This window comes from Heptranchias perlo, chromosome 14, assembly GCF_035084215.1.
Source record: "Heptranchias perlo isolate sHepPer1 chromosome 14, sHepPer1.hap1, whole genome shotgun sequence".
Taxonomy (NCBI): domain Eukaryota; kingdom Metazoa; phylum Chordata; class Chondrichthyes; order Hexanchiformes; family Hexanchidae; genus Heptranchias; species Heptranchias perlo.
The window spans coordinates 37,348,276-37,375,478 of record NC_090338.1 but is presented as its reverse complement, the minus strand read 5'-3'; the positions used below and the strand labels follow the sequence as shown (position 1 = coordinate 37,375,478).

General features: G+C 45.8%; 1 protein-coding gene across 2 annotated transcripts in view; it reads left to right on the top strand.

Annotated features, from left to right (window-relative positions):
* The window catches only part of LOC137332445 (A disintegrin and metalloproteinase with thrombospondin motifs 2-like), a 205,636-nt gene that overhangs the window by 106,203 nt on the left and 72,230 nt on the right, over positions 1-27,203 (top strand). For both annotated transcript variants that reach the window (XM_067996293.1, XM_067996292.1), the window contains exon 5: positions 18,380-18,463. In XM_067996293.1, coding sequence (XP_067852394.1) covers positions 18,380-18,463 — 84 coding nt within the window. The remainder of the gene's footprint in view (positions 1-18,379; positions 18,464-27,203) is intronic.

Genomic DNA, 27,203 nt, shown 5'->3' with positions numbered 1-27,203 from the left:
GGGACAAGTATTGGGTTGTGGTGAGGGGAGAGGAGAAAATAAGAAGTGCATGCTTACACCATCTGCAGCACGAGTCAGAAAAGCTTGTGGGATGAGGGAGAAGTGGGAAGAGAGAAGGCGGATTATGAATGCAGAGACCCTCATCATCGATCCCTCCAGCACCGACAGTGGCCACGGTTTCAGCAATGGCCTTTCCACTGTCTCTTCCGTGGGAGTTAAGACGTGTAGATGCCCCTGTCCTCCTCCAGTTCTTTCTTTCTACTGTTATGAATCACCTTCTCCTGCAAGAAAGAGGGAAGTTTATCAGTGAGTGCCCTGCAAGATGTTTGGGTGATGTGGCTACCGTGGTTGAATAGCTGCCAGTGTGTGTGAGACCTGCGAGTTGTGGGTGTGCGGCTTGCAACAGTGATAATATGAGATGAAGCATCTGATTTGAATGGTTGAGTACTGATTGAAAGAGATTGTTGGTAGGTGGTTGATGGGGGATGTAGTGCATTGAGCAGTGGATGAGGCTAGTGGTGCCGTTGGCATGATAGGCCACTTGAAACTTGAACTCATTCACCTTGACAACTTGTGTTAAATCATTGAACTTCTGCCTGCACTGCATCCATGTTCTTGGCGCTGTGCTCCTGGCATTTACCTCATCTACTACTTTCTCCCATTACCTCTTGAGCATATGTCTGGACGGCCTCTTGCCCCCCTTGTGGATACAAGATGCCCCTCTTTCTCTCCACCTCTTGCACCAAGGCCTCTAGTGCATCATCGGAGAACCTTGGTGCACGGGCTCCCGCAGGCGTGGCCATTCTTCAAAGTATCACAGCCCAGAAATCACTTCTCAAACGTCTCCCACCACTTCTTGCAGCCACAGTACCTCCCCTTTAAGAGGTGCAGGCTGCCTTTAAGTAGAGCTAGCCACTCACAATATCAGGGCCCCTTGCTGATGCGTGCAGCCAATCAACAGCGCAGGTAGCGCTGGCTGCACGCAACAATCAATTAAAACAGCAGGCAGCACAAATGTTACGTGCTGCCTGCATCACAACGAACGGGCGCGGGTTAATCCCAGCGCCCGTTTTCAGGAGTTATCCAATTTAACCCCCTGCAAGTCATGTGAAGTGGAGTTTTACCTTAGCAACTCTTGGGAAGTCATTACATTTTTTCCAGCTGTAATTAGGCCACCTGCTTCCAGACCTCTGGCAATGCTGCTGGATAACTGGCCAATGAGAACTACTTGACAGCTGCTGAGGATGACTCATCCTCAAAGTTTCCTTCTCTCCAGCAAAATGTTCAACTCCACATGATAGCCTGATCGAAAATTGCAATGTAGGAAGTTGTTGGCATCTTATCACTTTTTTCACAGCTCAATGGATGTGAAGCCATAGCATAAAACCATTGAACAGAACTAGTTTAGAAGTATTGTTTGGAAGAGAATAAGGTCGTGTGTTAAATGCACATATTATGCTGATGCTGTAGGGGTTGCTCTTCCAAGATTGAGATTAAGTTGCATTGTCAGACTGATCAAAGCACACTCTGAATTATAATTCACCTGCCTTACACATGACCTGTGATTGTACAAAGTGATTACATTGAAAAAAAGAGTGAGAAAGAGGGATAAATTCTGCAAATGCAACAATAAGGTGAGACAGTGCACTTTTCATCAAAAGACATAAGAACATAAGAAATAGGAGCAGGAGTAGGCCAATCGGCCCCTGGAGCCTGCTCTGCCATTCAATAAGATCATGGCTGATCTGATCCTAACCTCAAATTTAAATTCACGTCCAATTTCCTGCCCGCTCCCCGTAACCCCTAATTCCCTTTACTTCTAGGAAACTGTCTATTTCTGTTTCAAATTTATTTAATGATGTAGCTTCCTGGGGCAGCAAATTCCACAGACCTACTACCCTCTGAGTGAAGAAGTTTCTCCTCATCTCAGTTTTGAAAGAGCAGCCCCTTATTCTAAGATTATGCCCCCTAGTTCTAGTTTCACCCATCCTTGGGAACATCCTTACCGCATCCACCCAATCAAGCCCCTTCACAATCTTGTGTTTCAATAAGATCGCCTCTCATTCTTCTGAACTCCAATGAGTAGAGTCCCAATCTACTCAACCTCTCCTCATATGTCCGCCCCCTCATCCCCGGGATTAACCGAGTGAACCTTCTTTGTACTGCCTCGAGAGCAAGTATGTCTTTTCTTAAGTATGGACACCAAAACTGTATGCAGTATTCCAGTTGCGGACTCACCAATACCTTATATAACTGCAGCAATACCTCCCTGTTTTTATATTCTATCCCCCTAGCAATAAAAGCCAACATTCCGTTGGCCTTCTTGATCACCTGCTGCACCTGTATACTAACTTTTTGATTTTCTTGCACTAGGACCCCCCAGATCCCTTTGTACTGCAGTACTTTCCAGTTTCTTGCCATTAAGATAGTAACTTGCTCTCTGATTTTTCCTGCCAAAGTGCATAACCTCACATTTTCCAATATTGTATTGCATCTGCCAAATCTCCGCCCACTCACTCAGCCTGTCTATATCCCCTTGTAGGTTTTTTATGTCCTCCTCACTCTCTACTTTCCCTCCCATCTATGTATCATCTGCAAACTTTGATACGTTACACTCGGTCCCCTCCTCCAAATCGTTAATATAGATTGTAAAGAGTTGGGGACCCAGCACCGACCCCTGTGGAACACCACTGGCTACTGGTTGCCAGTCCGAGAATGAACCATTTATCCCAACTCTCTGCTTCCTGTTAGATAACCAATCCTCCACCCATGCCAGAATATTACCCCCAATCCAGTGATTCTTTATCTTGAGCAATAATCTTTTATGTGGCACCTTGTCGAATGCCTTCTGGAAGTCTAAATATACTACGTCCACTGGTTCCCCTTTATTCACCCTGTACGTTATGTCCTCAAAGAACTCGAGCAAATTTGTCAGACATGACTTCCCCTTCATAAAGCCATGCTGACTTTGTCCTATTAAATTATGTTTATCCAAATGTTCCGCTACTGTCTCCTTAATAATAGACTCCAAAATTTTACCCACCACAGATGTTAGGCTAACTGGTCTATAATTTCCAGCCTTCTGCCTACTACCCTTTTTAAATAAGGGTGTTACATTAGCAGTTTTCCAATCTGCCGGGACCTTTGCCGAGTCCAGAGAATTTTGGAAAATTATTACCAAAGCATCCACAGTCCCTACTGCCACTTCCCTCAAGACCCTAGGATGTAAGCCATCAGGTCCAGGGGATTTATCCGCCTTGAATCCCATTAATTTACTGAGTACCAATTCCTTAGTGATTTTAATCGTATTTAGCTCCTCCCCCCCCTAGAGCCCCCTGTTTGTCCAGTGTTGGGATATTCTAAGTGTCCTCTACCGTAAAGACAAACAAAATATTTGTTCAGCATTTTTGCCATCTTCATGTTTCCCACCATTAATTTCCCGGTCTCATCCTCTCAGGGACCTACGTTTGCCTTAGCCACCCTTTTTCTTTTTATATAACTATAGAAACTCTTGCTATCTGTTTTTATATTTTTTGCTAATTTATTTTCATAATCTATCTTCCCTTTCTTAATCAATCCTTTAGTTACTTTTTGCTGTCTTTTGAAGACTTCCCAATCTTCTATCCTCCCACTAAGTTTGGCTACCTTATATGTTCTTGTTTTTAGTCGGATACTATCCTTAATTTCTTTACTTAGCCACGGATGGCTGTCATTTCTTTTACACCCTTTTTTCCTCAGTGGAATATATATTTTTTGAAAGTTGTAAAATAACTCCTTAAATGAATACCACTGCTCGTGTACCGTCTTACCCTTTAATCTATTTTCCCATTCCACTTTAATCAACTCCGCTCTCATACCATCATAGTCTCCTTTATTCAAGCTCAGTATGCTTGTTTGAGAACCAACCTTCTCACCCTCTAACTGGATATGGAATGTAACCATGTTATGGTCACTCATTCCCAGGGGATCCTTAACTAGGACATTATTAATTAATCCTGGCTCATTACACAGGACCAGGTCCAAGGTTGCCTGCCCCCTTGTAGGATCAGTTACATACTGCTCAAGAAATCCATCCCGAATACACTGAATAAACTCTTCCTCAAGGCTGCCCTGCCCAATTTGATTTGTCCAGTTAATATGATAGTTAAAATCCCCCATAACTATAGCTGTTCCCTTATTACATGCCCCGACTATTTCCTGATTAATACTTCTTCCAGCAGAGTTGCAACTATTAGGAGGCCTATATACTACGCCCACAAGTGTTTTTTTCCCCTTATTATTCCTTATCTCTACCCAAACTGTTTCATTGTCCTGATCTTTTGTCCCAATATCATTTCTCTGTATTACAGTGATTCCTTCCTTTATTAACATAGCCACCCCACCTCCCCTTCCTTCCTGCCTTTCCTTCCTGATTGTTAAATACCCTGGCATATTTAATTCCCAGTCGTTGTCACCCTGCAGCCATGTTTCTGTAATGGCCACAAGATCATACCCATACGTAGTTATTTGTGCCGTTAACTCGTCCATTTTGTTACGAATGCTACGTGCATTCAGATAAAGAACTTTCAAATATGTTTTGTGACACTTAGTTCCTGCTTTTTCCTTTTTTAACACTTTACCTCTTACTCCATACCTTCTGTCCCTTCCTGACACACTTTCCTCTGTCTCCCTGCTCAGATTCCTAACCCCCTGCCACAGCTTTGATGCTGGGTTAATCGCCTTGCGCCTTCTAGTTTTTATTTTATCTGTCGTGCCTAAAGTACACTTTCTGCTGCTCTACGCTTTTCCCTTTCACTTGTTCTTGAACAACTGTTTGTACTATTTGTATTGTAGATTTCCCCTGGGTCTTCCCCTCTCTTGCTGCTCTCAACTTTATTCCCTTCTGACTCCCCGCTCAGGTTCCCATCCCCCTGCCACTCTAGTTTAAACCTTCCCCAACAGACCTATTGTCAATAGCAAAAAATAGAAAAATTGGCAGTGACCTAGAAGAGGACTGAAAGCCTCAGGACGTGAAAGGACGTGGAACTGTCAGAAGAATTTACAGTGGGCTTGAATATAAACCTGCAATGAAGGTTGGTCTTAAGTTAAAGGACTATTGTTGAATGGCAGCTATTACTATTGCAATCAAATACAGGCACTTTGGGATTGAAGAATTTGAAAAAGGACAATGGCACTTTCAATGAGTCTCTGATTAGTTAAAACATGAGAATTTGTAAGGTACCAAATATTAAATATGGAAGATGTTGTATAATGTATTGTATGGCTAAAGGATTTGGGTTCAATCAATATAAATTTCAACCTGAGAAAGTTACTTCAACAATTACATCATCTGAAGTTTTATTTTATTTGACGTTATACAATTATGACATAACAGCAATGCTAATTAATCATTAATGAGCAACTTCATTTTAATTTAGCATTTCTTACATTTAATGACTGTTTTTGTTTTTTGTGCTTTGTTTGGTACTTATTGTCAGAAGGGCCAGTAATTCCCATTTTGTGACTATATATTATAGAATAGCTTGAGTGTGCTCTTTTGACTCAAAAGTAGTGTTGAATGCCTATTAAGCTACTATGTTGCAGAAAAAGATGCATGCGTGCGTTCACACGTTTGGATGCTGATCAATTTAAAAAATGAGCTGCCAAAACTTTAAATAAATATTTTTCAATACAGCTAAGACACCCATGTGTCTGCCAATGTGTTTGACTGCATACGTTAACCGGTTATCAACCACTGCAATATCTCAGCTTCAGGTTATGTCATATGTCCCGTGGTATCAGAAGCCGTTCCAATTTACTGGTGTGCTTGCTCTCAACAGTCAGATTGCAAATCTCAGTACTCAGATTTTCATTATATTCTGCATTATTCACTCTCATTCTTTTGATCCGCGTCCTTTTAAATTCTACTCCCTTTTCTCTTCTGTTATTAATGCACTCCTTTTATTTATTCTTTCCTTTTTATGTGGCAGTATAAAATATGCTGCTCAGTAATGATTGAAGGGCTGAAGTTGAACAGGATAGAAATTTAAATTAAATTTAGCAAAGTTTCCATTTTAATATTTCAGAAGTAAACAGTTTTTAGTCACAATTGTTGCTTGAGCTGCTTTGACGATGATTGCTATTGATGTCAATAGAAGTAATTGTAAGACATGTTGCTTTACAATGTACAGCAGTAACATGCTCTCCATAAAACTGCCTTATGTGTTTTCACTATCCTCTCTGACCTTCCACTCTCTGACCTCGAACGATCAGTCTTCAGCAAAGGCCTTCGCTTCATCCCCTTACGCCTCCACCTTAATGAATTTCGAGCTCGACACGATGCTGAGCTCTTCTTCCGTCGCCTTCGCCTCCGTGCCCATTTCTTTAGTCAGAAGTCTTCCCCCCGCACAGTGGACCTTTTCGCCCGTCTTCAGAATTCACGTTCCTCTTGGACCCCTCCCTCTGGCCTCTTACCCTCTCTTGATCTTTTCATTGGGAACTGCCGGTGTGACATCAGTCGTCTCAATATCTCCACTCCCCTCACTCACTCTAACCTCCCTCCCTCTGAACTCGCAGCACTCCATTCTCTCAGGTCCAAACCTGACATTGTCATTAAATCTGCTGACAAGGGAGGCGCTGTTGTTGTTTGACGAACAGATCTCTACCTTGTGGAGGCTGAACGCCAACTCTCCGACACCTCCTCCTACCTCCCCTTGGACCGTTACCCAGTGCCGAACATCAAGCTGTAGTTTTCCAGACGGTCACTGACCTCATCTCCTCTGGAGATCTTCCCCCCACAGCCTCCAACCTCATGGTCCCCCAACCCCGCACAGCCTGCTTCTACCTCCTTCCCAAGACCCACAAACAGGACTACCCTGATAGACCCATTGTTTCAACCTGTTCTTACCCCACAGAACTTATATCTTTCTATCTCGATTCTATTTTTTCTCACCTTAACCAGTCTCTTCCAACTTACATCTGCGACTCTTTCAATGCCCTCCGCCTCTGTAAAAGTTTCCAGTTTACTGGACCTAGCCGACTCCTTTTCACCATGGACGTCCAATCCCTCTACACCTCCATTCCCCACCAAGACGGCCTGCGCGCCCTCTGCTTCTTTCTTGAACGGATGCCCAACCAGTCCCCCATCCACCACCACCCTCATTTGCCTGGCTGGACTTGTTTTTACATTGAACAACTTCTCTTTTGACTCCACTCACTTCCTCCAAATAAAAGGTGTCGCTGCAGGAATCTGTATGGGCCCTAGCTATGCCTGCCTTTTTGTGGAATATGTGGAACATTTTACTAATTGGTGCCGTTTCCTGCTCACGTCCCGAATTGGAAAATTCCATCAACTTTGCTTCTAATTTCCACCCCTCCCTCGCCTTCACATAGTCCATTTCCAATTCTTCCTTTCCCTTCCTCAACTTACCTGTCTCCATTTCTGGGGTTAGGTTGTCAACCAATATCTACTATAAGCCTATCGACTCCCACAGCTACCTTGATTACACTTCCTCCCACCCCGCTTCCTGTCAGGACTCTATTCCATTCTCCTAGTTTCTCCGTCTCCGTCGCATCTGTTCTGCCGATGCCACCTTCCACACCTGTGCTTCCGATATGTCTTCCTTTATCCTCAACCGAGGATTCCCCTCCATTGTAGCTGACAGGGCCCTCGACCATGTCCATCCCATTTCACGCTCTTCTGCCCTCACTCCTTTCTCTACTGCCCAGAACCACGATAAGATCCCCTATGTCCTCACCTTCCATCCCATCAGCCTCCACATTCAACGGATCATCCTCCACCATTTCCACCACTTCCAACGCGATGCCACCACCAAATAAATCTTCCCCTCCCCTCCTCTTTCAGCATTCCGAAAGGACCGTTCCTTCTGCGACACCCTGGTCCACTCTTCCATCATCCCCTTCCTACGGCACTTTCCCTTGCGAGCGCAGAAGATGCAACACCTGCCCTTTCACCTCCTCCCTTCTCACCGTCCAGGGCCACAAACACTCCTTCCAGGTGAAACAGCGATTTACTTGTACTTCTTTCAATTTAGTGTACTGTAATCGCTGCTCACAATGCGGCCTCCTCTACATTGGGGAGACCAAATGCAGATTGGGTGATCGCTTTGCTAAACACCTCCGCTCTGTCCGTAAGCGTGACCCTGAGCTTCCAGCCGTTTGCCATTTTAATTCTCCGTCCCACTCCCACTCCCACTCTAACCTCTCTGTCCTCAGCCTCCTGCACTATTCCAATGAAGCTCAACAGAAGCTCAAGGAACAGCTCCTCATCCTTCAATTAGGCACTTTACAACCTTCCAAACTCAACATTGATTTCAATAACTTCAGATCATTTCCACTGCTCCCATTTTTTCGGACAGCAGGTGCTGTTGCCATTTACAGCTCCTCTAGGCTCATCTTTTGTTTCTCGTCCCATTACCACCCCCTTGCACCATCATCCCTTTCAAAAGCAAAATACTGCAGATGCTGGAAATCTGAAATAAAAACAGAAAATGCTGCAAATACTTAGCAGGTCAGGCAGCCTCTGTGGCGAGAGACACAAAGTTAAAGTTTCAGGTTGTAGACCTTTCGTTAGAGCCATTCTGTATTTACTGCTTTAGATTAAGGCAGGACCTGTGATACAGGTTTTTATTGTATTGGTTTACTATTGCTTGGCCAAGGCAGTGATGAACGCTTTTAAAACAGGAGAGTATGCAATGAAATGAGTTGTTAGCACAGTTACATCAGAGTCATTAATCCCACCTACTGCAACAAATTTTTAAACTGAGGTTTTAAAAAAGTTGCAAATATTTGTGCTGCAATTGATAAAGCATCTTCTCTTTAGAATAGCTATGGAAAAGGACACGGACCATTCTAAAATAAAAATACTCAATTGGAGGAGGACCAATTTCAATGGGATGAGAATGGATCTGGCCCGGGTAAATTGGAATCAAAGATTGGCAGGCAAAACTGTAATTGAACAGTGGACGGCCTTTAAGGAGGAGATCGCTCAGGTACAGTCTAGGCACATTCCCACGAGGCAGAAAGGTAGGGCAACTAAAGCCAGAGCTCCCTGGATGACAAAAGAGATAGTGAGTAAGTTGAAACGGAAAAAAGGGGCATATGACAGATGTCAGGTTGATAACACAAGTGAGAACCAGGCTGAATATAGAAAATACAGAGAAGTCAAAAAGGAAATAAGAGGGGCAAAGAGAGAGTATGAGAATAGACTGGCGAACAACATAAAAGGGAATCCAAAAGTCTTCTACAGGCACGTAATCAGTAAACGGGTGGTAAGAGGAGGGGTGTGGCCGATTAGGGACCATAATGATCTACTCATGGAGGCAGTTGGGATGGCTGAGGTACTAAATGAGTACTTTGCATCTGTCTTTACCAAGGAAGAAGATGCTGCCGTAGCCTTAGTAAAGGAAGATATAGTTGAGATACTGGATGGGCTAAAAATTGATAAAGAAGAGGTACTTGAAAGGCTAGCTGTACTTAAAGTAGATAAGTCACCCAGTCTGGATGGGATGCATCCTAGGTTGCTGAGGGAAGTAAGGGTGGAAATTGCGGAGGTACTGGTCATAATCTTCCAAACATCCGTAGATATGGGGGTGGTGCCAGAGGACTGGAGAATTGCAAATGTTACACCCTTGTTCAAAACAGGGTGTAAGGATAAACTTAGCAACTATAGGCCAATCAGTTTAACCTTAGTGGTGGGGAAACTCTTAGAAACGATAATCCGGGACAGGATTAACAGTCACTTGGATGAGGGTGGATTGGTTAGGGAAAGCCAGCATGGATTTGTTAAAGGCAAATCGTGTTTAACTAACCTGATAAGAGTTTTTTGATGAGGTAACAGAGAGGGTAGATGAGGGCAATGTAGTTGATGTGATATATGTGGATTTTCAAAAGGCGTTTGATAAAGTGCCGCATGGTAGGCTTATCATCAAAATTGCGGCCCATGGAATAAAGGGGATAGTAGCAACATGGATACAGAATTGGCTAAGGGACAGGAAACAGAGAGTAGTGGTGAAAGGTTGTTTTTCGGACTGGAGGGAGGTATGCAGTGGTGTTCCCCAGGGGTCAGTGCTGGAATCACTGCTTTTCTTGATATATATTAATGACTTGGACTTGGGTGCACAGGGCACAATTTCAAAATTTGCAGATGACACAAAACTTGGAAGGGTAGTAAACAATGAGGAGGATAGTGATAGACTTCGCGAGTATATAGACAGGCTGGTGGCATGGGCGGGCATGTGGCAGATGAAATTTAACGCAGAAAAATGTGAACTGATACATTTCGGTAGGAAGAACGAGGAGAGGCAGTATAAACTAGAGGACACAACTCTAAAAGGGGTACAGGAACAGAGAGACCTGGGTGTATATGTGCACAAATCGTTGAAGGCGGCAGAGCAGGTTGAGAAAGTGGTTTAAACAGCATACGGGATCCTGTGCTTTATAAATAGAGGCATAGAGTACAAAAGTATGGAAGTCATGATGAACCTTTTTTAAACACTGGTTTGGCCACAACTGGAATATTGTATCTAGTTCTGGGCACCGCACTTCAGGAAAGATGTGAAAGCCTTAGAAAGGGTGCAGAAAAGATTTACTAGAATGATTCCAGGGATAAGGGACTTTAGTTACGTGGATAGACTGGAGAAGCTGGGGTTGTTCTTGGAACAGAGACGGTTGCGAGGAGATTTGATAGAGGTATTCAAAATCATGAAGGATCTAGGCAGAGTAGATAGAGAGAAACTGTTCCCATTGGCGGAAGGGTCAGTGACCAGAGGACATAGATTTAAGGTGATTGGCAAAAGAACCAAAGGTGACATGATGAAAAACTTTTTTACACAGCGAGTGGTTAGGATCTGGAATGCACTGCCCGAGGGGGTTGTGGAGGCAGATTCAATCATGGCCTTCAATAGGGAACTGGATAAGTACTTGAAAGGAAAACATCTGCAGGTCTACGAGGATAGGGTGGGGGAGTGGGCTGGCTGGATTGCTCTTGCATAGAGCCGGCATGGACTTGATGGGCCGAATGGCCTCCTTCTGTGATGTAACCTTTCTATGATTCTATTATAAGTTTAGCCGAATAATCAGTATGATAGAATTTGAGTAGAATATAAGCACTGTTTCAGAAACAAAATCTGGCCAACAATTTGCCAGTATGGCAACAACGCCCCATTATAGAGAGGAGTCTGATGGATGGTGGTGTCAGAAAAAACATATTTATCCACTTTTTGGTTTGGAATCTTTTGATGTTTACATAGCCCATATGAAAGTCATCCTATGGTACTGATTTGTTGATCTCATTATCATATGACACCATGGGCACGATTTTAAAATGAAAGTGCGGGTGCATTGGAGGCGGTGGGGGGGGGGGCAAAGAAAATCGGGACTTTCTGGAGTGGGAAGAATCCCGGCTCCAACCCGTCGAAAAACGCGCACAATCCAGTGTCGTCTGGGTGCGCGCGCCGTTAAAGTAATTAAAATGTGCATAAATGCAATTAATAATGATGGCAAGCGATTGCAACGCTGCCTCAAAGTGTTTCCCATGCTGTGTGAAACACGCCATGGGAAAGTAGTCGGGTTACAGCCGGCAGGCAGTTGGACATTTAAATCCCTGTTTAACAGATAGGGATAAAAGGTGAGTTATTGCAGCAGGGCACTCAGTTCTCTCAGACAAACATTTGGCTGGGAGTTCTTTGTGTTTAGACTGAAAATTCTTGGTTCACACTCAGAACACATATTTACCAACTTTTCGGACCCCTTCAAACTGACACCATCAGAATGGGGTGCGCAATGGCTGTATTAACAAGTACATCCAAGGAGGAGGAACATCACCATCCTCGCCTGGCACGGCGTGCACTTCCGCCACTTGCAGTTCCACAACACAGTGCTGTGTCACAGGCACATGCACAAGAGCAGAGAGGGGAACAACAGAAGGACCGATGTCGCAGGAGGCACTGCCCTCGTGAGAGGGTCTACAGACCGAGGCTGAGCTCCATGGACCTCTCTGAGGAGCAGTGCCAACAGAGGCTGAGAGTGAGTCGCCAGGTGGTCGCAGACATCTGCAGCCTCCTTCATGCCGAGCTGCTCCCGGCTGGGCCTGGTTGCATCTCATTGCCCGTCGCAGTTAAAGTGACCACTGCCCTCAACTTCTTCGCCTCCTGATCATTCCAGGGTGCCACCGGTGACATCGCCGGGGTCTCTCAGTCGTCTGCCCATGAGTGTGTAAGACAGGTCACCGACAGTTTGTTTCGCAGGGCTTCGCAATACGTCAACTTCCCCATGGATGACCTCAGCCAGACGGAGAGGGCAGTGGGTTTATCCACTCTGTGGGTGGCTTCTCACGTGTACAGGTTGCAATCGATTGCACGCATATAGCAATCCGAGCACCTCCACATGAGCCAGGACTGTTCATCAACAGAAAGGGATATCACTCCATCAATGCGCAGCTCGTGTGCAAGATTCCCTGGTAGCTGCCACGATTTGTTCATTCTGAGGGAATCCAACATCCCGGGCCTCTTCCACGCACCAAACAGCCTTAAGGGCTGGCTCCTCAGTGCAAGGGATACCCCCTGCACACATGGCTCAAGACACCTCTGAGGAACCCCATCGACGAGGAACAGCGTCAATACAACGACAGCCACATCGCCACCAGGTCTATCATTGAACATGCGATAGGGCTGCTCATGATGCGATTTCATTGCCTCGATCGTTCTGGGGGAATGCTTCAATACGCACTAGTGAGAGTGGGTCACATTATAGTATTGTGTTGTGCCCTGCACAACATGGTGCAACAGAGAGGGTTACAGGTTGATGAGGCCCCATGCCCTCATCCAGCATCCACATCTGCCATCAACATTGAGGAGGAGGAGGAGGAACCCATCGACAGAGCATTGGCTCACCTAGCTGGTTGTGAGACCAGGGAGTTACTAATATTTGAACGCTTCTCATAAGGGGATCACATAGTGAGAATCGTCCACTTGGAAAGAGCAGAGCCAACACCATTCCCCCCATCACCACTGCACAAAACAGTTCTGCAACTCCACATACCCCCGCTGTAAAGTCACCCACTGGGTGGCATCAAGTCTTGCTGTTCATGATGAAGCACATGAAAGGGCGCTATCACAAAAGGCAGTCAAGAATGGGCAAGACATGGCAGTAGTGGTGAGAATGATAACATTTAATGTGACTTTAACAAAAAACAAATATAGATGAAAAACATGACAGTCTGTGCATATACTTTGTGATCACAAGACCGTAGCCTCTCTCTTCCTACTACTTCTATGTGGTGCATCCCCTGTGGCTGCAGCAGAGGTAGTGGCAGGTTGCTCATGTTCATTCCCTGACTGCTTAGATGCTTTCGGCCTACACCCTCTGGGTTTTGGAGCCCATGAGGGCCCCGCCAAAGACTGCTCCACCTGCAGCTGTGCAGGGGCAGACTCAGCTACCTGGAGAAGAGGCAGCATTGGGGGTACTGGTTGAGAGGGGGGCAACGGGTGAGATGTCCGAGCGCTTTGAGTGGCGACTCCACTTCTATGACTCCTTTCGCCATCATCCCTCTCCTGGGCCAGGCCCACATCACGCCTACCACTCTGCTGGAGAACAGTTTGGAGGACATGTGTGATGCCTTGGAAGCTCAGTTGTAAAGTTTCTGTCTGCCTGTTTAAGGTGGCAGAATGTTGTTCACCCTCAGTCCGAACGGCCGTTGTCAGGGCGTGAATGGACTCATTTGTGAGCCGTGTTTGAAGCTCAACAGAGGCTAGCCTTCTCTCCATCACAGACACTCCCGCACTTACCTGCGACACTTTCTCAGACATTTCCGCAGTTACCTGCGACACTCTCTCAGACATTCCCGCACTTACCTGCAACACTTTCTCAGACATTTCAGCAGTTACCTGCGACACTATCTCAAACATTCCCGCACTTACCTGCGCCACTATCTCAAACATTCCCGCACTTACCTGCGCCACTATCTCAGACATTCTCACACGTGCCTGTGCACCATTCCACTAATGCAGGAGTTGGACACCTCCATCCTCTCCACTATTGTGGAGAGTGCGCGTGGCACCTGTTTCAGTACCTTGCAAATTTGCTGCTGTCCCTTGACCTTTCTCCTTTTAAAGGATGGCGCCCGTGGTTCCGCATCTGTGTCCAGCTGAGCAGAGCCTGGAGAGGAGTGCGCCCACCAATGCGGATTCTCCACAGCTGCTCCTGCCACCAGTGTCTGCTTGTGCTCACTTGTGTGCGGTGACTCACCTGGTGCCAACCCAACTAACTGACTAATAGGACCCACTGAGGTGTGAGCATCTGCGCTGGTGGATGGCTCACTAAGATGTGACGGTGCGCCCTCAGAGGCCGGGAGCTCCTCTGTGGAATCACCCTCTCCCGTCACTGCGGTCGTTGAAGGGCCTGCAAGAGAACAGAAGGCAATATTAAGCATCATCACAGATGTGTAATATTGTGATGAGCATACTGAGGTGTTCAACATGCCAAGCATTGTTAACATCAATTCATATTGTGTGTGATGAATGTTAAAGTTGCATCACCAGACGTTTGTGGGGTGCCAATCTTGGCTTCCCTGACGGACAAGCACTCGAGGGTGCGGCTGATCTCCAGGGCCTCCTCCTCTGCCTCTGTGAGGACCACTATTTGTTGTGGCCGCCCCTCCAGTCCTCGCCCTCTCGCGTGCATTTTGCGCTCTCTTCTACATGGGGAGAAAGTACAGACGTGTGAGTGAGTGAGGGTGAAGTGGTCAGCCGATGAATGCATTGCTTTGGATGAGGCTGACCGTGAAAGAGATGCATCAGAGGGTGAGTATCAGACAGAAACATCACATTAGATCAGGATTGGGGTGAGTGGTTGCAGTGGGTTCACAAATGGGGAGGTGAGGAGGTCTCAGGAAGTGAAGGTAAGTTGAGGATGAGCCTTAAGTAGGTGTGAGGAGTGATGTGATAGAGTAGTCTTGGCAGTGCAGAATGATGTGTGGTGGAGAGGGGGAGTGATGTGCAACACATGTGTAAATGTACTCACTTTTGCTGACCTAGTTAGGTCATTGAAACGATTCCTGCACTGGACCCAAGTGCGGGATGTGTTGCTGCTGCTGGTGACCTCCTCTGCCACCTCGAGCCAGGCCTTCTTTGTGGCAGAGGCAGGGTGTTTCCTCCTGTTGGCTGGGTAAAATAGTTCCCTCCTCCTCCTCACCCCGGCCAGCAGCACCTCAAGTGAGGTGTCACTGAATCTTGGAGCTGGCTTGCCCCTCTGTTGCTCCATTCTGTCTCCTTGTTCCTTACTTCAGCAAAAGCCATTGGTGCAATGACCCTTTAAATCCAGACGCTCCAGCTGTCAGCAGGTCATGCAGGTGTGCACAGTCCGCCCGCTGCACAGCTTTCGGGCGGCAAACCCGGAAACAAGGTTAATGGCCACCAATTAAGTCGCGATCGCGTGGGGAACGGTAAGGTTTTATTATTTGGGTTACCCGCGCGTCCATTTTTAAAATTCGTTCATGGGATCTGGGCGTAGCTGGTGAGGCCAGCATTTATTGCCCATCCCTAATTGCCCTTGAGAAAGTGGTGGTGAGCCGCCTTCGTGAACTGCTGCAGTCCGTGTGGTGAAGGTTCTCCCACAGCGCTGTTAGGTAGGGAGTTCCAGGATTTTGACCCAGCGACGATGAAGGAACGGCAATATATTTCCAAGTCAGGATGGTGTGTAACTTGGAGGGGAACACACAGGTAGTGTTGTCCTTCTAGGTGGTAGAGGTCATGGATTTGGGAGGTGCTGACGAAGAACCCTTGGGGAGTTGCTGCAGTGCATCCTGTAAATGGTACACACTGCAGCCATGGTTCCCCCATGGTGAAGGGAGTGAATGTTTAGAGTGGTGGATGGGGTACCAATCAAGCGGGCTGCTATGTCCTGGATGGTGTCGAGCTTCTTGAGTGTTATTGGAGCTGCACTCATCCAGGTAAGTGGAGAGTATTCCATCACACTCCTGACTTGTGCCTTGTAGATGGTGGAAAGGCTTTGGGGAGTCAGGAGGTGAGTCACTCGCCGCAGAATACCCAGCGTCCGACCTGCCCTTGTAGCCACAGTTGTTTATGTGGCTGGTCCAGTTAAGATTCTGGTCAGTGGTGACCCCCAGGATGTTGATGGTGGGGGGGTTCAGCGATGGTAATGCCGTTGAATGTCAAGGAGAGGTGGTTAGACGCTCCCCCAGCTGCCATCCCGCCGCCCTTTTAAAATCGTGCCCCAAAACTTATATTTTGAAAACTTTAAAGAGTAAATTCGCCAATCTCAGCAGGGACCTGTGCTTGAAGGGAGTATAGATCAGAGAAAGGACTACATCTCTATAGTGCTAATTCTCCAACCTGACCTTCTTTCGAACCTGGCTGCTTCCCGGGAGCATAGAACCAGTCAATTTACCCATAACTTTTTGAGCCCAATTTAAACAAGGTAACCTTATCTTTTAAGTTATTATAAACATAATAACCTGTTATGTTATTATAATATGACTTGTATAAGTTATACAACATTCCATTTATACCATGATATAGGTTGTATTGTATATGAACAATTTACAAAGTAACTTCTCAATTTAATCTTACTTACTAGCATTTTGTGAAAAAGGTTACTCAGTTTATTTTCAATGTTATCTTAGTAGTAGCTTCACTGGTATTTAGCACTGAGACATTTCCCATTACTGGACCAGGGTAAGGTGACAGGGTTTTGAAAAATAAGTTATTGCACTCACTGTCAATGGCCAGAGTTAGTCATTACAAAAAAAATTGTGAAGTGTTTTGCACCCCCACCCATGATGTGGTGCTGTTCATTAGACCTGAAAGGGATTGTTAATGTCAAATTATTTCTTTGTGCTTATTCATAGTGAATTATTGTGCCTTCGTCTGGGTCGATGTCTTGTTTGGTCTGCTGGTGATATCTTCAGTGTTCACACTTCTGACAATACAGTGGAGAATGGCTCTTGGATTTTATTTCTCAAAATTAGTCAAAGATCCAGTTAAACGCCCTATCCATCTTCCCCAAAAATCTCTGAACATGTCAAATTCAGATATTCGTTGAATTAACCTAAACTGGTTCAAATTTGGTTCTCGTGCCTAGATGATGGACTCTGAGTCTGCCACAATTGTTGAAATAATTTGGAAGTGATTATGCGGTTTTTGTATGGGAACTTCTTGCTGAATACTGCTGCGTTTAAAGAGTGTTTGAAAAGATCATAGCTTATACTGTTTTCCCTTTAAAGTGAAATATGATGGTTCTGAGTTCTTAAATGTCATATTTTTGATAAAAAGATTAGGCTGTTATTTAAGCATAATGATTAAAAAAAACTGTTAGTTGGATGGTGTGATCATAACTCCCTAATGCTCTGTCACTTTATAGTGCAGCCCTGAGCTTCTAACCAGTTTTGCCATTTAATCAAAATGGGCTGTTCTTTAAGCCTACAGATAATCCAGTATGCCGTAGATGTGGCCGGCATAATGAATCAGTTCATAATGTCTGACTTCAGGAGGTACACACGTTAATTTAAAATTTGTCTTCAAATGCCTGACATTTTAAAACAATCTCATTAGAAAGTGTTAAACAGATAGTGACTAAAATCCTGCGTTGTTTTACTTTACTTCATACTGATTAATGTGATTTTGGCAATGCTAGGAAATTCTGAGCTACACACTGTTTGCCAAGTTAATACAAGGGTTAATGATACTATTGAGCCCCCCCCCCCCACCATTATTGTGACAACTGCAGCATAAATCTTGGTCTCAGAAGAATGGTAACATTTTATCACTGCATTTGTCAGTTTTTAGACACGAGGAAGTTGAGGCCACTTAACAGGTTTTAGATTGGGGTTATTATTTTGTTATAGGTTCCTGTATAGTTGGGACATGATTGAGACTTTAGGACTCCTATTATTTCTGACACTATGGAAACACTAAATAATAATACTCTTTGGCTGTGATAGTTGTCAGTAATAGTGACTCTCAAGATAATTGGATAAATCCTCAGTACAATGAAGATGACTGTTAATGAGATTCAATTCTTTTGGATTAATTTCTTTTGCCCTGCAAACACATTATTCATTTAGCAAATTTGCATTTAATGAACTTGGGGATATTGCCTATTGATTACTGAGGGCATATTATTGTAATCGAGCTGCATAACTTATATTTTATTAATTTCCTTTGGGAGTTGTAATGTGGACTGTGATATGCTCAGCTTTAAATTGCAGCTCATTTTTGGATCTAAAAGGAATAGTTGCAAAGAAAATCTGATCGTTGGGTAGGAACTTACGATGTTGGAGTCAACCTAGTTTTATAATGCTTTCATGTAAACAATTTATTGTTGTCCAATACATCCTGTCAAATGTGTTTTTATTTTCCTACAGGTAAATGAGATTTACCATGATGAGTCTCTGGGAGCCCATGTCAATGTTGTGCTGGTGCGAATAATCATGCTGGGTTATGGAAAGGTAAGAGAAAATCTGTTTTTGTCAATGTACTCGTAGCCTCCAATAAAGTAAACATGCACTACTTTATAGTCCCAGCAAATCAGGAAGTTGTTTATATACATAGGGGCCAAAATTCCTCTGCCCCCTCCACTGGTACAAGTTTGGCGGAGTGGGCACCGGTGTCCTCTGCTTCTGACCTGGCCGGACTATCTGGGGTCAAAGCAGAATCACCTAGTTTGCATATATTGGCAGGCGCCTGTGTCAGTATGGGTACTTCATGGGTGCCAGCTACTTGTGAGGGGGACAGAAAAGCAGCCCTTGAAAGACATTCTTTGGCCAGCCTCAGAAAAAGTTTGAATTGCTGCCCAATCGTCCCCTTTATAAAGGGGTTGATATCGCTCATGGGGACAGTATTCTTATGGGGGGCCCTGGCAGAGAGGCCCTACTTACACTGCTGAGCTGAACTGTTCAGCCTGATGTCCAGATCGCAAGGCAGTAGTGAGGCCGAGGCTAAGGAAATTCTGGGCCTTAGCAATCCCTCCCCTTGGCGCCACCCCTTCCAACATAATGGGTCGTATTTGAGGAAGAAGAAGGTTCAGTCTGTCCCAGGCCCATTTGGTGTTTGGCAGAGATTTGACATTTCCAGCTCCCGCCAGAATTTGAGTCCTCGCAGGCCTCCTGTGCCATTACTTCCACCTGGTATATGCCATTGGGGCTGAGGATTTTTGACACATAACATATAATGATCAATAATTCATCTCGCCACTTTCCCTGAGGTCCATTGTATTTTTATAGAAATCTTTAAATAGATAGAATACTTAATTATTCCATCAGTTTTAACTCAGTGCAAGTTCTAACTCCATCACAAATAGTGATGCTAGAAGTGGTAATCTGAGGTCAGCATCTGTGCCAGCGTTAAATAAGGCCATCTCTTTGCTACAGTGATAACACTGGCCCAGTTCAATGTATACTTATTTCAGAGAAGACATCTGTTTTTGTAAAACCCTAAGTTCTCCTTTTGCCTGTGTACTTGAAGATGCTGAGAAGCACTTGCCAATTTTTTGAAGATAGGAATTAATAAAATCTGTGCTGAAAATGGTTGGCTACAAGGGTAAAGCTAGCCAGCAGCATACAGACTGGGTGCAATTTTGTGAAGTCAGGCCATTTGAGTAATTAGCAGGAGCTTCCAGCACAGCTTTGACTTTGCACCAGCAGCTTAGTCTAATGGGGCATGTGGAAAATCTAGCTAACAGCCCAAGCTTAAAGAGATGTGCCCACTTAAAGTTAAGTAGCTACATATGTGGGTAAATATTGGGGTAGATTTTCCCCCCTTGTGATGTTCAATATTTTGTATTTTCCCAGCTGCTCTTTAAGTGTTGCTAGGTTACACCTCTCCCCTTTGTTAAACTCTCAGTACCAGTCCCATTATGGGTGGGGAGCTCAAAGGTGTCGACAGGAGGCGTGGTCTGTGCCTCATTACGGCTGGTGGGCTGCAGGCAGAAAATGAGCGTCCCAGGGCAGCCCACCGGCTCCAGGCTGCAATAATGTTGGATGGCCCGGCCAGCCTCTGGGCCCAGAAAAAGGTTAAGGTCACCTCCTCCATTAACTTTTTGCCTCCACCTTCTGCCAGGCATGCTCCGGGGGAGGGAATCCGTGTACAAGAGCAGGGGATTTTGGTGTGACAGCAGCCCAGATTGTCTCCTGCTCCTCCTAGACCCACAAAAATAAATTGAACCTACCTTCTGGGTTCCTCTTAGGCTGGAAACCAGCTGAAACGGGGAGGACCGTGCTCCGCCCAGTTCTGTCCTAAAGTGGCAATCGGCACTGGAAAGGATCACCAATTTGGGGGATCTCATGCGGTTTACTGTGACTAGCCCTAATTAATTTTTCAATGAGCTCCCCACCCATAATGGGACTGGTACTGAGAGTTTAACAAAGGGGAGAGGTGTAACCTAGCAACACTTAAAGAGCAGCTGGGAAAATACAAAGTGATGTTAAAGGTAAGTGGCCACATAGGGGTAAACGATTGTTTCAGCCTTTCTTTAAGCTGCAAATATTGTCTGCAGTTTTTAGCCTTTCCAAAGGCAAAAGAAATAGATGCCAAATTAAATGTGGAGACAGGAAACAGTCTGTGGCATGTGAAGAAGGGTAAAGTGGAAGTGCAGCTGCATGAGATGTGTCTAAGTAGGGTTGCTCCATTTGCAGGGCACCCTTCCTAGAGGTTATCAGCACAGCATGCCTGGCAAAGGGGGTGGCAAAAGTTAATGGAGGAGGTGACGTTAACTATCACACTGCTACCCCTATGATGTTGGTTGGCTGCAGGTGTTCTTGCAGCAGATGGCACAGATCTGCCATTATTACTGCCGACCTGGAGCCTGCGGAGCAATTTCCACAAGGTCATTAGCAGATACGTGTGCCAAGGACTGCAGATATGTTTGGTGGCATAATGGCAGTGTGGGCAATCTGGTTCTAGTGCACTGTGACCTGTACAACTATAAAACGCTGTATTTGTTTACTTTAAACCAGTCCCCAACATTAATTTTAACTTTATTTGTTGATTGCCAGGGAACTCCACTTAGATGCCTTGTTACTTTCTTAGTTCCTGTGAAAGTTTGTATTGTAAGATCTTCTTTTTCATGTTGCCACTTTTTTGTAACTCTTCCTGTTCTGCTGTAGTTTTGTAAATGCTTCAGTTACAGTCGACTTCCCAGTGAATTATCAGATAATATTCGACTATTTAGATTTAACACTCTTTGATGAAAAAAAACCCTAAATTTCCTTTAATAAAAACATTAATGAAAAATGTTTCCATAAAAATGCCAACAAAAATTTTTAACAGACAACGTTAAAAACATACAGTAAAGCTGGAAAGTAAAAAAAAAAGCCAAAAAGACTTAAACCCTTTAAGAGCACTTTACTCATGGGCTCAATCCTGGCCTAACCAGATGAATAACCATACTAGGCTTCATTTAAATACAGTAGAATATTTAAATGAAGCTGTTGTTCATTTTCGGCGAGACAATTTAGATAAGTCTAAAATGCCTGCTGGAAAATTGCATTTGATGCAGATCCAACTGTAAGGATCGTGGTCAGAACTTTAGGTCTCCCAGCTTCTGTGCAATTCTTCTATCACCAGTCTTAGAGACCAAAAAATTATGCCTCTCATAGTTAAGCTGCTAATACCGCCAGATACAATTTTAAAATCCAGTTGATTGGTTTCCAGAAGTTTAACGTTGAACCTGACATATGGACAGTTTCCAAATAATTTCTGAGAGATGCTGCAAATCCTCCAGCAGGTGTCTTGGATCCTATCACATCAGCCTTTCAGTCATTCTGAATGTCCTATTAAAAATATGATGCAGTGCCTGCCGAATGCAGCCAAACTTGCAGTCTTCTCTGAATTGTTTTTGAACTGTAGCATGCCAGACAGATTTTAAGCTTGCACCAAGTAAGCTGGAAAGCCACAATGCCCTTGAAAGCTGAAATGAGCATCCTGTACTGTGGCTACATTTCTGGGAGAAACCAGATTATTGTCAACGAATGAGATGAAGTGCACAGTTTGAGCCTTGTACATCAATCACCAACTATGATCTGAGAACAGGCCATTCTCCTGGAGGAGAGCCACAAAGCTGGTTACTCAGTTCTTGTTTTTATTAAGTTGGTAGCCCATTCTGAACATTTATATTAGAAAGCAGAGAAATAGAGGAAAAATATATAACTTCAGTTGTTCATCCCTAAATTCTATCATCAATAATATTTTAAATGCACATCCAAAGTCAATAAACTAAAAACATTGCAAAAAAAATGCATACATTTTATTTTCAAAACTTTTGAAATTGTTTCAATTCTGTGCAGATAAGGACAGTACTAATGCAGTGCAATGCTGATAGCCCTAGGAACCCAACTGTTCTCTGGGCACACATTTTACCAGCAAAGTAATTGCTTCCCTCTCTCCCCACTATACCAAGGGAATTGCTGGGCCAACTGTGTGGATTAGGACAATATCCTCTATCCTGTTCTAGCTTATTTTCCCTACATTGTGGATGACAAAGTCTAAGCATAAAGAAGGTTCACCAAAAAACAAGACTTATCTGTGGATTTTGCCTTGTAAATTTGTTTGGAGTTCTAAGGAAAAATTGTTTCGGAATATAATCCTTGGGAGTTCAAAAAGCTCCAACAGATGAGCCTTAATATGTAAAATAAGTAAATATATTTAAGTTTGTGGGGCCAATTTTCCTGATATTTGCCCTTGGGGAGCACCCATTCTCTGGGCACAATGGTCAGGAAGAAGGGGGTGGAGACCTTTAATGTCAGGCCTCCGCCCCCTTTGCATTGCCCTGGGATTTCTCTGGTTTCCCTAGGGCATGGAGTTGGGCGTGCACCTGCAAAAGGTGCAGACCCATCTGTGTTATGCTAATAAGGCGGGAGAGACATTCCCAACCTCTTTTCCCTGCTGTTGCGGCCCTGGAGTGTCCAGACACGGATATTCTAAGATGCTGCCAGAGGACCCTCAAAGTAAACTTAAAAATGTGTTCTTCTGGCGTTGGGGCCTTCTTGGCAGCAGCCTCTGAAGCTTGATACTATAACTTCCTTTTCCTGCCCCAGGGACAAGAAATTCAGGTGCACATGGGCCTGGACAGGCTCTGTTCCTGTCCACTGCCAGGGCAGAGTGGAGCCAGGAAAATTGGTCCTTGCATGTGGTATTGGCCCTTAGAAGTCAAAGGTGTTACTGTTATACACCATCGTGCTGCAGGAGCTACTACTAGACAGTCTCTTTGTAAGCTTTAACATTATATTGTTTCTGCAGTATCTACAAAGTTAATTGAGGGATACTGCTGAAATGAAGCCCTGTTGTGGACAGTGATGTATGGGGCTCGATTTTAGGAGGGAGGCGGGTTGGCAGCGGGGGGTCGACTGGGTGCGTGGGTAACCTGCCCAGTGAATTTAGGGTGCTCCGCACGTGATCGCAGCCTAATTGAAGGCACTTAACTTGGCTTCCGGGTTTCGCGTTGGAAAGCTGCGCAGCGGGCGAACTGCACAGCCGCATCATAGGCTGTCAGCTGGAGGAGCCCTATTTAAAGGGGCAGTCCTGCACTGACTGATGCTGCAGAAAGGAGCCAAAATTACAGCATGGAGCAGCCCAGGGGGAAGGCTGGTCCCAGGTTTAATGATGCCTCAATCCAGGTCCTACTGGATGGGGTGAGGAGGAGGACAGAGATCCTCTCCCCGACGGACGGGATGAATTGGCCTGCCTCTGCTACCAGGAAGGCCTGGCTCGAGGTGGCATAGGAGGTCACCAGCACCACCAACATATCACGCACCTGCATACAGTGCAGGCGGCGCTTCAATGACCCAAGTAGGTCAGCCGAAGTGAGTACACTTACCCATTCCCCTACACTCTGTCTGCCACATCACCGCCCCCATCCCACATCTCCTTCTGCACTGCCAACACTACTCTATCACATCACTCCTCACACCCACTCAAAGCTCATCCTCATCTTACCTGCACTTACTCACCTCGCCAGTACTCATCCCACCACTACCACTCAACCCAATCCTCATACAATCTCATGGCTCTATCTCATACTCACCCTCTCATGCATCTCTTTCACAGTCAGCCTCACCCAACCTGCCACTACCTGTGCTGCAGCCACAGGGCATGCATCACATATGTGTAGTAGGAAGCATAAGGCAAACGTGTCGTGAGCATGAAGGGGATGCACAAGGGTGTTTGAGGGTTTGTCATGGTTTTTACTTATATTTGATTTCTGATCAACTCACATAACATATTATGTTGTCACCACTACTGCCACGTCTTTGCAAATCTTTTCTGGTTTGTGCAATAATGGCCTTTCCTGAGGATCACCATGAAGACCCACAACTGATGCCACCCATTGTGTCACTGCAGAGTGGATGTAGGTGTATTTGCAGGACTCTTTTGTGCAGACGACTGAGAGATGTCGGCGATGTCCCCGGTGGCACCCTGGAAGGATGCGGAGGAGAAGTTGTTGAGGGCAGTGGTGACTTTGACAGCGACAGGTAAGAAGATGGTGCTCGGGCCAGCCGGGAGCAGCTCGGCTTGAAGGAGGCTGCAGATGTCCATGACTACATGTCGAGTGACTCTGAGCCTCCGTGTGCACTGCTGCTCAGAGAGGCCCAGGAAGCTGAGCCTTGGTCTGTAGACCCTGTTTCGAGGGTAGTGCCTTCTGCGACGCATCTCTCTCTGCCTTTGCCCTCCCTCCTGCTGTGCAGGTGGATGTGTCACAGCACTGTGTTGTGGAGCTCCACGTGTCAGAGGTGGACGGCGTGGCCGGTGCGGCTGGTGATGCTGTTCGTCCTCCGAGGAGGTCATGACTGCAGCTATGGCAGCCCCCATCCGGAAGATGTACATCTGAGGGGGTCCGCAAGGTAGGTAAATATGTCTGCACACCAGGGTTGAGGTTGCAAGTTTGTGAATTTTATTGTTAGGAGGAGGGTGGTGGAGGCCAAACTTTGTCCAAAGTGACAGAGTGGCCTCCTGCAATGAGTGAGGGTCTCCCCCCCCACACCTGTCAAATGGACTTTTTCAGCTGCCACAGGCTAGTGGCTGCAACACGTCCATTTGAACTGGGAGTGTTTCCCCCAGAATGGGAAACACGCTCAGTTGAGTTGAAAATCCCACCCCTCCTAAAATATCATGTCAATCAGGTCTGCAAACGACCTGAAGTATCTAATTAATTGGTTTAAGTGGCACCCCGCTGGCTTTAATTGCCGGCGGGAGTCCCGCATGCGGATGCTGCGCGCGCATGTCAGCGCGTCACTGGGGAACCCGGAAGTGGGCGGGTTGGAGCCGGGCTCCAGACCCGCCCTGGGAATCCCCGATTTTCGGAGCCCCCCCGCCACGAACCCGCTGTCTCGGACGTCCGAAAATCGAGCCCGTGGTCAATCGATGGATGGATGTAGGATTTTAAGTGAATAATATTTTTGTTATTTAGGGATCTTACACATGGATTTTGTTGGTTGCACAGTTGGTTTTGACTTTAAAAAATTGACGGCCTGGCAGTTATTTAAGCATTAAAACTTGGAGATTAATATATAAAAGCTTCCAACCCACAATGTTGGCTGTAGCGTGGCAATTATTTGTCAGCAGCACCAGAGGACTTAGGTCCCGAGTTTTCTCCAAGCTTCTGCCAAACTCCTGCAAAACACTGGCAGAAGCCCAGTGGAATCCTGTCGGGACCTGATGCGCTGGGTCCTCACGGTTTCTGGGATTTTCTGGTAGGTCTTGTAAGGAGCGGAACCTCCGCCCACCCCATTCAAGACAAATGATGTCAGGGACCATCCCCAGGGGTAGGGCCTCCCTGCATTAGGAGTTCCCACTTCTGCCCAGTCAGGATCCAGCGTAGGACTAGAGGCTGGTACACCAAGTAAGATGGTCTCTAGGTGGGCATTAGTTGGCCCTGTTGTGGGAATCCAGGTAAGGGGAGTGGCCTGAAGATAAGGAAAAAATCATTTAGGAACATAGGAACAGGAGTTGGGCTATTTAGCTCCTCGAGCCTGTTCCACCATTCAATTAGATCATGGCTGATCTGTATCTTGACTCCATCTACCCGCCTTGGTTCCGTAACCCTTAGATTTTTGTTAGGCAAGGTAATTTATCATTTATTTTTCAAAAATCTAGATTGGCCCCGTCATACGGGGTTGAAGGGGAGATGACTGGGGTCTCAAGGTGGGCCTGATGGCAGGTAGTCAGGGAATTTTCTGGCCACATGGGGCAGGCGGGCGCCAGAGATCTGCCTGTAGTGGCGCAGGTGCCTGCCAGCCCCTGGAGGCTAAATGCCCTCCCGTTGACCCTACAAACTCTGGTGGGGTCAGCACTGAAGGGCACCAGCAGGCACAATCCCAGCATAACCACCAGGATTGTGGCCGACAGATTTTCAGAATCATGGGCCCCGATATTAGAGTGGAGGTGGGAAGGCGGACAACCCGCCCAATAAAAAATGTCCGCTCCCCAAGCGATCGCGATTCAATTGGTGCCACTTAACATGGCTTCCAGGTTTGCCATCCGAAAGCTGCGAGCGGGCGGACTGCGCACCCGCATCAGCTGGAGGAGCTCTATTTAAAGGGCCATTGCACATGTCCTCCAAATTGTTGTGCAGCAGAGTGGTAGGAGTGATGTGGCCCTGGCCCAGGGGAGGGATGATGGCGAAAGGGGACATGGAAGTGGGGACCCCACTCAAATCGCTTCCACATCTCACCCATTGCCTCCCTCTCAACCAGTACCCGCAATGCTGCCTCCTCTCCAGGTCATGATGTGGAGATGCCGGTGATGGACTGGGGTTGACAATTGTAAACAATTTTACAACACCAAGTTATAGTCCAGCAATTTTATTTTAAATTCACAAGCTTTCGGAGGCTTCCTCCTTCGTCAGGTGAACGATGTGAAAATGAAATCCTCGAAAATTTTCGAGGATTTCATTTTCACATCGTTCACCTGACGAAGGAGGAAGCCTCCGAAAGCTTGTGAATTTAAAATAAAATTGCTGGACTATAACTTGGTGTTGTAAAATTGTTTACAATTGTCCTCTCCAGGTGGCTGAGTCTGCCCTGCACAGATGCAGGTGGAGCAGTCTTTGGAGGGGCCCTCACGGGCTCCTAAAGCCAGAGGGCGTAGGCCGAAAGCAGCTAAGCAGTCAGGGCATGAATATGAGCAACCTGCCACTACCTCTGCTGCAGCCACAGGGGATGAACCAGCGTAGAAGTAGTCATAAGAGAAAAGCGA